Source organism: Athene noctua, chromosome 2 (assembly GCF_965140245.1).
Source record: "Athene noctua chromosome 2, bAthNoc1.hap1.1, whole genome shotgun sequence".
NCBI lineage: Eukaryota > Metazoa > Chordata > Aves > Strigiformes > Strigidae > Athene > Athene noctua.
Genome location: NC_134038.1, coordinates 81,418,745 through 81,431,001, shown reverse-complemented (window position 1 = coordinate 81,431,001; position 12,257 = coordinate 81,418,745). Strand labels below are relative to the sequence as shown.

General features: G+C 34.9%; 1 protein-coding gene across 1 annotated transcript in view; it reads left to right on the top strand.

The window, feature by feature from the left end:
* Window positions 1–12,257, top strand: part of DNAH5 (dynein axonemal heavy chain 5) — a 128,879-nt gene that overhangs the window by 70,754 nt on the left and 45,868 nt on the right. Inside the window, exons 44-51 of the mRNA XM_074897847.1 lie at window positions 1,130–1,306; window positions 1,795–1,999; window positions 2,472–2,614; window positions 3,375–3,509; window positions 5,118–5,240; window positions 6,287–6,500; window positions 7,687–7,910; window positions 9,463–9,658. Of these exons, the coding sequence (XP_074753948.1) occupies window positions 1,130–1,306; window positions 1,795–1,999; window positions 2,472–2,614; window positions 3,375–3,509; window positions 5,118–5,240; window positions 6,287–6,500; window positions 7,687–7,910; window positions 9,463–9,658 (1,417 nt within the window). The remainder of the gene's footprint in view (window positions 1–1,129; window positions 1,307–1,794; window positions 2,000–2,471; window positions 2,615–3,374; window positions 3,510–5,117; window positions 5,241–6,286; window positions 6,501–7,686; window positions 7,911–9,462; window positions 9,659–12,257) is intronic.

Sequence of the window (12,257 nt, the reverse complement as noted above, 5' to 3'; positions counted from 1 at the left end):
TTCTGGATATCTATTTTAAGTACTTATGCCAATTAATCTTTAGTACTTTGTTTTCCACCTACTTGTTTTTAGAAAGCTTTTTCATACATTATATCTACCTATTTGTAATCAGTCCCAAAGTTTATTTACTTTGGACAGTAAAAGATAGTGTTTCAAAAGATTATGAAGGTAGCAGTGTAAAAAGGAATCACAGAAGCACGAAATTCTTGACATTGGAAGGGACCTCTGGAGACTGTGTAGTTGAACACACCTCAAAGCAGAATCAACTAGAGTAGGTTGCTCAGGACTGTGTCTTGTTGAGTTTTGAGATGGAGACTCCAGAAGCTCCCTGAGAAGCCTGTTCCAGTGTTTGACCACCCTCACAATTAAAAAAAAAAAAAGTTCTTATGTTTAAATGGAATTTATTTTATTTCAATTTGTGCCAAATTTTAATTTGAATTTTGGGGAAGAATCTGCAAGTGTATTTGCTGATGAGTGTATTTTGTGTAGGTGCCACACAGATGAGAGAGAGCTTCTGAGTAACTCAAAGAAGCGGGTCACTCACTAGCTTGAGCTAAAGGCATCAAAGAATAAATCCTGTTGTATGATCTTGAGAAATAGGTAGTTTTAATTAGATTTTAATTAGAGTTAGCATTACAGGTACTGAGATGCACAGTAAAAACACTACACACACCAGCAGACATCCCCCCTGAAATCTAACTTCTTTTTTACAACTGCCAGATGTTTTGGGGATACCCTGTATCACTGCTAGAAACTAATGTTGTGCAGAATAAATTCAACTTGTCTTCAGTACATACGATCTTTCTTTGCAGAGTTGTTTTATAACTTAAACAGCTATTATGATTAAAAAATATTTGAAAATAATGTGGTTTTTTGTGCTGTTGAAAAATTTAAAGTGCTTTGTTCTTCAATATCCATATTTAAAATCCAGATGGAATTATGCATACTTGGGTAAATTTGACCTTCTGCTAGCCATGCCCTACTCAACAGGCAGGGAATCTGAGCCCCCCCCCCCTCCCCCCAAGAAATCAACTTCCCGTGCTCGCTGGACCTTTTGAATTACTAGAGTTGAATATGCTGAGACTTGCATTGGGAACTAAATTTATTTTCTCACCATGCTTTGTAACAGGGATTTTTGAAAAGATGTTCATTCCAAGAAGCTGAAATTCTACGTCAGCTGTTTTCTTCATCGTTCCCAGACTTATACCGCTTCAGCATTCAGTCTCTGCAATGCAAGACTGAGATGTTGGAAGCCTTTGTGATTATGCAGAGCATTAATATGCTGCAGGGCCTTATCCCACCTAAGGTAAAGTAGTGTGGATTTTTTAATATTTACCTAATCTAATGGAGATAATTTTAAGTTATGAGGTTATGTAAAGAGGAGATTCTTTGATAACTTGGAATATAAATGAAGATGCATGTTAATAAGGAATACCTTATTTTTTTTAGGAAATAATAGCTAGGATGTCCCCTTTTCACATTTGGATGTGATGTTTAGCACTCACATGTAGCATGCATCAGACAGCAGTTTTCCTTCTGTTTTTTTTAGGTGGATTGTTATCAGATTATAAATTAGAACTTCAACAGATCAAATGCTGTAATGGGCGATTAAAACTGATATTTACAGAGTGCTTTTCTGTATTTTGTGGTCTACTTGATATTGATTCAGTCTCTTCATTGATGAAGATATCAGTAAATTTAGACATGACTGAAGGCTTTTAACTTGATGTTACTAATGATTCTCAAGTAGAATTTTCAGGCTATTAAAAATAAAAACCTAACTCACTCCTTCAGGAGCAAGGAGGGGAATTGACTGCAAAATACTTGGAAAGGCTGTACGTCTTCTCTCTTATGTGGAGTGTAGGAGCATTACTAGAACTGGAAGACAGATGCAAAATGGAACACTGGCTTCGAAACCATGCAACAATAAAACTTGATCTCCCCTGTATCCCAGAAGGCAGTGAAGATACCATGTTTGATTATTATGTGGCATCTGATGGTTAGTAACCCAGCTGGTGGTATGAAGTAAAACTTAAAAGTAATTTTTAAAATGTGCTTCTTTTAGAGAATTAATTCAGACTTTTTTTGTAGCTGACCTTCTTTTTTGTTCCTTTAGCAAGTTTTGTTTTACAGCTACACTTTACTGGTGATGTTGTAGAAACTTTCTTCCCTGTTTCCTGTGAGAAATGAGAATGTGGATATATTGCTACAGAAAGCTGCATGGTCTCTGTGCCGATGAATTGTCAACTGAACAAAATTAGACAAACTTGTCCTTGTCATAATTTATGTAGGAAAGAGGAGAAAGCCTCTTAGATCCAGCTTGAGAGATTCTATAATTTTGGTCTGAATTTACAGAGTGGGATTACTGTATGTGAATCAGAGGTGCTGACAGATCAGTCAAATCAATGGAAAACAAAAGATGGGATGATGCCTTGTATTTCTAAAACATTAATTAATTTTTTACTTATTAGGTCAATGGATGCACTGGAATACACGTGTTAAAGAGTATGTATATCCCAGTAGCAGCACTCCAGAGTATGGAACCATTCTTGTGCCTAACGTTGACAATGTGAGAATGGATTTCCTTATTAAAATCATTGCAAAACAGGGCAAGGTACTTTTTCTGTATTTCACATCTGAATAGTGCTAACACTACACGTGATAAAGTTTTGGAATTAGAAATGAAATATTATACTATTGAGAAGGAAAAAATTCTTTTTTGAATATAAAATGGTGATTCCGGGAGCTACATTCATGTAAATATGCTTGAACTCTTGAATACTCACTGCTTCAAGATTTTTTTGTCTTCCCCTCACCCATCCTTTCTGCAGCAGAAATAACTGTAATTACAGCTGAGATCAGGTCAGACAGAAGCAATTCTTTCATGTAGCTGTTGGAGAGGGGGCAGCACACAGGGCAGCAGAGTGCCAGATTCTGCTGATATGAACTCTACCCACATGGGGCAGTTACAGAGTTTATGTACCTTTAGGTTATTCAACTCATTCTTCACCAAAACTGTGTCACATAAGCAGAATATGGTAAATAACAACAGCATTTAAAATCTTTCAGATAATGAGGCTCTAGAAGGTGCATCCTTTTTTAGAGAAACAATACCTTTTATGAATAATTCATTCCTTTTTTAGTTAAATTGTGCTGACTGACATGACTGTTAACTGCAAATATTTTTAACTTGTCAGGCCTGCAAAATTCTATGAGACTTAAACTATTTTGCTTCCACACGTCCCTTGTTGAGAATTCACTTTACATAGCTTTTCTAGTTTCATTTAAGTTCATAAGTTAAATGGGATTGCTGAGGCTTTGCCAAGACATCCAGTTCTTGTGTTTTGTCTTATTTCAATGTTGTCTTTGTCTAGGCTGTCCTACTAATTGGTGAGCAAGGAACTGCAAAGACTGTTATCATCAAAGGTTTTATGTCAAAGTATAACCCTGAAAGCCACATGGCTAAGAGTTTGAATTTTTCATCTGCAACTACCCCATTAATTTTCCAGGTATAGTAGTCATTCACTTTCTAGTACAATGTGATTGGCCTCAGAGATTGTTCTGAGAATTTGCCAGGAAGATGTTTCTGCAAGTGGTTTATTTAATTGAAAATTAGTGAAGAAACTAAAAAGCACCTGCTCAAAGGTCATCCTAACACATGATTTAAAAGCCTTCTGAAAAACCATGTTCCCTTCAACTTATTTGGTAGTTATTGAGCTGTTCTTGGACTATTACAATATCATGCGTATTATTTGTTTCATCACATTTCATGTTTTTATGTCAAATGTATAATTCTCACTAATTGGGTAGAGCTGTCAGTGACTTCCCTCAGATTTCCCTAAAAGCCATGAGTAAAATAAGTGCTACCCACAACAGTCTGTCATAAAAAGTGTGCTGTCTGCAATTCAAATTTCAGTAAATTAAATTACTCATTAAAAAAGTAACACATGCAGTGCAGCTGCTCTGAATAGAACTATGAATACTTAAATCCTAAACTGTACAGCCTGTCCAAATTTCTACTGAGTGACTTTGAATTATTTTAAGTTTCTTTAACCTTCTGGCAATATATATGGGAAATGTTTTTAATGTGGTTTGGTATGCCAAGCCAAAGTGCTGTCTGTGCTGTAATCAGAATTGCTGTCTGCAAGCCTGATGCCTCATCTATCATCTGCATTTATAACATAGTAGAAACTATTAACATGTTTAATATACAAGTATGTAATCTTGGTCTTATTTTCCTTAGTATTATTCCTTCTATTGATTAGACTACGTGAACAAAAAGTAGTGTTGGTACATCTATTTTTATAAAATAGATGTCAAGTTTATTGATCATCAAGATATTGGTCATCAAGATATCTAAAATGGATGTGCAAGTCTTAACAGTCAAATCTCTGATAACAGTCTAGACCAAAGCATTGTCTGTTACGACACATGCTTTAAAATTACTAACTTTTAAAATCTCAGTCTAACTGATGCCAGTTGTGTAAGGGGGCATTCCAGGTTTCTGTACAGGAGCCTAGGCACAACATAAGAATGCAGGTATTTAGATTAACACTAAAGAATAGCTATGCATGGTTAAGAGAGCTGTCACTTGGTATAGAATAAATAAAAACCGGACCTTAAGAAGAATGGAGCAATGGAAAGATGATGGGAAGAAAAGTAGTGATAAGTTTACTAGAATTATTTCATCAAGTCTATGTATGTGAGTTTAATTATCACTGTATGCTTTTATGAATACATTGATGTCTGCTGGAAACATCTTCAAGAATCACATCGTTCGAATCTGACAGATTATTAGTTTAATCTTTACTGCTAGCAACCATGAATTTTGCTGATAAATAAAATGAAAGAAAAGTTCAGAATAGTTTCAAAATTATGAAATGTTAGACATGGTTGTCTATGCTAGATGTTTGTTCTATCTGATACTAACCTAATGCTGTATAGCATGAGATTTCAGACATTCTAGTTGAACCAGTACAGTTACTTCCATCAGATATGTTGTCTAAACCTTCCTTAGTAAAATTCTGTATAACAAAATTATCAATATGTTTATCTGACTGAATCATGTATGAAATGAAGGGCTCTTTGTAACTATGCTAATAATTGTCTTTTAACAGCGTACAATAGAAAGTTATGTGGACAAGCGCATGGGCACAACTTATGGTCCGCCTGCAGGCAAAAAGATGACAGTCTTCATTGATGATGTGAATATGCCCATAATAAATGAATGGGGAGATCAGGTTAGTTTGTAAAAGAGGAAAAAAGAAGGCAAAAGATATTTTCTTTCTTTCCTTGCTGATTTCTCAAGCGGACGGTAGGGGTTAAATTTCATATGTAGTGCTTAATTATTAAACAGTCTTTTTAAAGAACCCATCTAGTTTTATGTTGTCATGAATTAATTGAAAATAAATATACTGACTACAAGAAGCAGTTCAAATACTTCTTAAAACATGCCCGTATAGTTTTAACAATATTTTTTACCGATGCTCATTTTTTAATTTAAAAAAAAAAAATTAAAAATTAATTAGAAAAAAACCTTTGGCACACAAATTGTGATAGCAAACTGGCTGTGTAAATGATAATTAAAATACTGTGAATGCTGAGAGGTAAGAAGTGACTTCTCTGCTTTAAAAATTTTGAAGTAATCATGATGTACATTGGCAAGATTATTCTGAAGTATATTGCTTTGGAGACTAGTGTTAGAATTTCTAGAGAAAGACAGTACATTATATGACTATACATGGGATGTTTTCAGCTCGTCAAACAGAAAATCAGGGGGTCGTTTATGGCTAAGGAAAGGAATCTTACATTCTTTTGTATGCCAGTAGTCCGTGTTTGCAGCTTGAAAAAACATGCTTGTGATTTCTGCACATGGAAATTTCATCAAAGTACTTGGTAGCAAATGCAACATGTGGAGATGCATCATTTTGGGCTTGATTAGAAGAAACTGGAAATTTTATTTTAAAAGGAAGAAGTATTTCCATACAACACTGTTGGAAATCATGCAGCATTCAAGCGAGAATGAAATCAAGTATGAAGGATTAGTTCTAAACTAGGGATTCCCCTCTATTCCCAGGAGTTTTGTCCATAGATACTACTAGTGAAAGACAATATAAATATGCTTATTGCTAGCAGTGCATTTTTCTCCTGAAGTATATAAGCAGAGGTTTGGGGGAGAAAATAATGGTGTGATCTTTATGAGGTCTTTCAAGTACATAAGTGTGTTTTGTATTTTGTTTAGTTGTGTGTATAATATTCTGTTATATAATACCTGATTATTTTACAGGTCACTAATGAGATAGTTAGGCAGCTGATGGAACAGAATGGACTGTATAACCTGGAAAAGCCCGGTGAATTTACCAACATTGTGGACATTCAGTTTTTGGCTGCCATGATCCACCCTGGGGGAGGTCGCAATGACATTCCACAGAGGCTCAAGAGACAATTTTCTGTGTTCAACTGTACTCTGCCTTCTAATTCTTCCATTGACAAAATTTTTGGTAAAGGGAAATTAGCTTTGTATCCATTCCATTTTTGAAAGTGGTAGTCGTTTTTTCTTCATTCCTCTATTTGTAAACATTGTGATTACAATAGAGGCTTAATCCCCTTCTGATTTGCTTACCAGCACATTGTCCTTTGGTAATCAGTCCCCACCTGCAATTTCTTGTGGCCAGCAGGACTAGGGAAGCGATTGTTCCCCATGTACTTAGCACTGGTGAGGCTTCACTTTGAATACCATGTTCAGTTTTGAGCCCCTCACTAAAAGAAAGACATTGAGGTCCTGAAGCACATCAGAAGAGCAACAAAGCTGGTGAAAGCTTTAGAGCAGAAGTCTTATGAGGAGTGGCTGAGGAAACTGGGATTGTTTAGTCTGGAAAAAAGGAGGCTGAGGGGAGACCTCATCACTCTACAGCTGCCTGAAATGAGGTTTTAGTGAGGTGGGTGTTGGTCTCTTCTCCCATGTATCAAGTGATAGGACAAGAGGAAATGAGCTCAGGTTGTGCCAGAGGACGTTTAGATTGGATATTTGAAAAAAATTCTTCAGTGAAAGGGTTGTCAAGCATTGAAGCAGGCTGTCCAGGGAAGTGGTTGAGTCACCATCCCTGGTGGTATTTAAAAGATGTGTAGATGTGGTGCTTAGAGACATGGTTTAGTGTTGGACCTGGCAGTGCTAGGTTAACAGTTGTACTTGATGATCTTGAAGGTCTTTTCTAACTTAAAAGATTCTGTGGTTATCAATCTGTAAATTTTACAGGTCCAGTCATATCTCTGAATCTATTGGTATGCTGTGTTAGGAAAAACGGCAAGAAGGCCATTCCTGGATTCAGTGACAATGCTGGAGAGTAGCTAAGGTGCTACTGATGCTAGGAACGAGTGACTAATGCCTAGACTTTCACAAAGGACAGGATTAGTCTCAGAGAAGAGATTAGTATTCAAAGGCTGTGGAAGCTATTTTGATAGAAAATATTTTTAACAGACAGTTAATTAAGAGCTAAATAGTGAGCTAGTGACAGAATGGTGTTAAGACCAGGTGAATCAAGATTTGAATAAAGACTGGAAAGCCATTTCAACAGATTTGACAGGGTTTGGGGAATTAAAATAATAAAAATAAGAATATTGTAGCTCTTGGTGTTGTGCTAGTGTGTTTTAGAAAAATCTTTCATTTGGCATTTTTTTTCCCCACAGGTGTAATTGGAGAAGGGCACTATTGTGGCGAGCGGGGATTTTCAGAAGATGTGAAGAAAACAGTAGCCAAACTGGTTCCACTGACACGCAGGCTATGGCAGATTACCAAACTAAAAATGTTGCCCACACCAGCCAAATTCCATTATGTCTTCAACCTTCGAGATCTCTCAAGGATTTGGCAAGGAATGCTGAATACTACATCAGAAGTGATCAGTGAACCAAAGGTAAGTGCAGCACATCAGTGGCTTTGTGTATAATTATAGTGTAGCAAAGAAGATGAACGGTGTAACTTATTTGCAGTTGAGTTCACTTTCAAAAAATATAATTTCTGATTAAAAAAGTTTTCAGTGTTCAAGGCAAAGATGTTTTAGTCTAGCTTTTACAGTGCCAACTGAAATGACAATTTTGTTTCATAACTATTACAAGAAATGCTTCTTTTGACAGAAGAGCGTTTGCTTCTGTCTACTTGTTCTATTGACACATGCTAGTTTGTTTGAAAGAAGAGAGCAAAGAAAATTATGAGAAGCGATGAACTTATTTTAACCCAATGAAAATACGTACATATTGATTAGAAAAACAATTAATTCTTCTTTCTCCACTAGTATCTTAAGGCTTTCAGTCACTGCCTAATATCTGAGTATAAAATGATTTCTGGTTTATGGTTTAAAATTAAAAAGTAGTAATGAGTAATACTGATTTTTTTTTTCATAATCCACCTTTCTTCCAGAAAAGCTCAATAATTTATGCATCACTTATCTTTTAATTTTTTTAAGGAAAAGTCTTTTAGTGTTTTGAGCATGGAAACATGAAGTGCTGGAAAGCAATGTTTATGGTAATCATGTAAAACTTATTATACATTTGCGTTATAGAATTACTTCATCTTTAATGTACTTCCCCGATTCTTGAATAAGCTCCTGAATTCTACTACATTTAAAATTTAAATTTTAGCATTGATTTTAATTTCTGAAGCTAAAAATATGCAGCACTAAGATGATTATATGTATATATATTCTCAATTAATGCCTTTTGAAGTATAGCAAACAGTTGCTCAAAATCTGATTGTATAAATTTACATATTAGTTTTGAGACTTGACATAACATGTGTCATTTGTGCAAAGTACTGTAAACTCAAACAAGGGGTCTTCAAGGAGTACTTCAAATTTTTTCTACTATTGTGTAGTAATAGTGAAGGATAAAACCAGTGCTGGTAGGATTAAGAATCTGACAGGTTTTCTTTCTCCGTCCTATGACCAAACCAAAGGACTTTAAAGGTATATTGAATTTGTAGAAGGAATAATATAAACACTTATATGGGTTTTTTTTCTTTAACTACTTTAAATATAGTATTGGGAGTGATATCTGTGTTTGGCATGAAATTATTCATGCCATGATGCTATTATTTCCATGCACCTTCTACTTAATGACCAGCTAAAAAAGAGTGTTATCAGTGCATAAACATGTGTGAACAGGTATGAACATGCTTTTAGGACTAGGGAAATAAAATCTTGATTTGGTAAACACTCTCTGGTTTGGGATGTTAGATTAAGCTTCTTGCACACTTAACTGAATGTAAATTTAAAATGCTTTTGAGCAGAATGAGAAGCTCAATGTATCTCTCCTGAATAAACCCCTAAATAACTACTGTTTCTTTTCTAGTGTTAACATGATTTTAAAATAAATAAATAAAAGCAAGCACGACTTTTTAAATTGGCTTAGCTTTGTTACAAACTTAATCTGACTGAAATGCTCCTTTTTTTTCTTTTTTTTTTAATATAGGTACTGATGAAACTATGGAAGCATGAATGTAAGTGTGTTATTGCTGATCGTTTCACAACCTCAGAAGATGTAAACTGGTTTGATGCAGCTGTGGCAAAACTCATTGAGGAGGAATTTGATGAAGCAAAAGCTTTGCTGGATCCTGAAACTGATGCATTCTTTGTTGACTTCTTAAGGGATGCACCTCAAAGAACTGGTAAAGATGGACTCTGATAACCATGGAGATGGTTAGAAGAATAGGGAAAGGGAATATGGTAAAACAGATGCTAATAGAAATATGCCTTAAAAATGCATAGTAAGTCTATGCATCAAGGGTGGCTGTTCTGTCCAGTGACTTTGAAGGTAGTCTGTGTTACCAAGTGTGGCACATCTTCATATTCATGGGATTTTAAAATCTGTATTTATATTCAGATTATCTGTATAGGAGAGCCTTGCTTCCATTTTCATTGATGTGATAGACAGACAAAACTGCCATAGTGAGCATTAGTCTGTATTGTTCTAAAATGATGAAAGAAGTGTGATATGAATGACTTGAAGTGATGGGGTTGCAGTATTAGGTAAAGGATAGTAGTCCAGCTACCATCCCCTAGAAACTGAAAGAATATTGGCTCTGGGCTAATCCAGCTCTTTTTAGGAAATACCTGGTGCATGATTTTGTAACAAATGAGTATTATTTCAAAATCTCCTCAATGCTAGTAAAACCTCTTGAATTATCCATATGACTTATAACAATGTCTTTTAAATAAAAACACTGTCACCGACCTTGCTAAATGACCTGGGAATGTTTGTTAGTTGATGCAAAAGAACAGAAAACAGTTGTTTGGGTTTTGGGGAAGGTCATTATTTAAGCCACTGGATGATTCAATTATCTGTGTTCATATCAGTGTAATGATGGGTAGTGGAGGCAATAAAAAGTTCACATAAGTGGTCAAATGCCACTTAAATCTCTACTTGGATAATTGAAGTAGTCAGAAGGCACTAACAAAAGGAGACTAAACGATAGAATATGTTTGACTGGAAGGAATCAGAAGTAAAAAGCAAACTGGTGTGAGAAAGTAGTCAAATACATTGTTAAATAACTTGCTAAACTGCAACAATGTGGAGAGGACTGAAATGTAAGTCAGAATGGATACTGAGAGAGTGAAGAGCGACTTTTAATGGGAACATTTGAATCCACACTAGAAACCGTTATATTGAACTGAAAAATAAATGCAAAAAGCAGCATGCATTTCTCATATTAATTTGCTTCCTGGTGACAGTTTAAATGTACCTGCCCTGTAACCTGCCTTTTAGCATGAAACTTCATCTAAATACAAAGTAGGAGGCCCTCATTTAGAAATGCTATGTTTTGTCCTCAACATGTTTGTCAGAGCCTCAAGAACACCTTCCTGTTTTGGCTTTAAGTGGAAAGAATAACAAGTATAATTTTGTTTTAATTGTCCCTTTAAGGGAATTTAGTCTTGCCCATTATGATGGAAGTGTAAGAACAGGAGCTGGTTTTCTGAGCTCTTAAGTATATCTAAAAATACATCTGACATAAATTTCAAATAACCCTATGCTCAGGTTAGTGATATGTTTACATATACTCCCTGTATCTCTGGGTTGTACAGTCAACATATTTGTCCCTGAGATAAATACATGAAAACTTGAGATGAAGTAGCTTAAACATCAGCTTTTGGATCTTAGCTTCACAGAAATTGTTAGTGGTGCTAGTGTTCTCGAGACCCTCAAACTGTTCAAAGGTGTTTTTTATCAGTTAGTTTTGACATTGCTGTTCATACTTGTGATTCTGAATCTTGAGATTAAAGAGTTTAAAATTATATATTACACTAGCTGCCTCTGTAAATAATGTAAATACTAAACCTAAGAAAGGGCAGGCATTTGATCATGCTGTCTTTTGACATTATTAATAACTTCAGGAAAAGGATTAAGCTGATATAATTCTCTTAAATAGTTCGAAACTCTCAAAACATCACTACAATTTAACTCCTTGATGTATTCCTTATTAGTTCCTTATCAGTAGCTGAGTTGTTTAAATGTCTCATTCAACTTGTAAGAAACTTACTTTCACCTGGAATACTCCTTTTGTTTAAGCAGTGTCTCTGCAGGTTAAAATAAGATGTTGGTTAATTTAATTAGGCCTTATAAAGGAGAGTTCATATATGCCGAAATAATACAAACATAAAAAAGTTCTGAAATTAAGGGGACTTCAGACATACACAGAATGCAATATAAAGGACAGCTGAATGAGAGTTAATTGTCACTTTATTTTGAGAAATTTGATTCTGGGGTAAAAGGCAATTTCCTTAAACTGTTTTTTTATATATATATATATGTTTAGGTTTTAGTGGTTTTTGTTTTGTTTGTTTGTGTGCTTGTTTGTTTTTGTCTTGTTTTTTTACTGGAATCTGTATGATTATTGGACCACTGCTAATTTGTAAAAGCAAAGTATGCAAGAAGGAAATGAAGAAAAAATTAGTGAGAAAAACATTATAGATACTGTTCTAAACATAATAAAGTTTGATTGCTTTTTTCCCACCTTTACTTCCCTTTCCACTGATTTCCAGTGCTTTATTAAGCATTAGGGAAATACTTATTTTACTGGAATTACTTATTCCATTGCTTTTAATTCCACTGGTTAGAGATAATATTGTGAATAATGTATTTCTTTGGTGAATAAGAGGAGGCTTGGCAAAATCAGTCAGTAATGACTGATTTACAGTAACTGAAAAAATATGTTCTGCAGCATATAGATCACGAAATCTTGAAACTAATGTAGCTAGTTGTATGTAAAT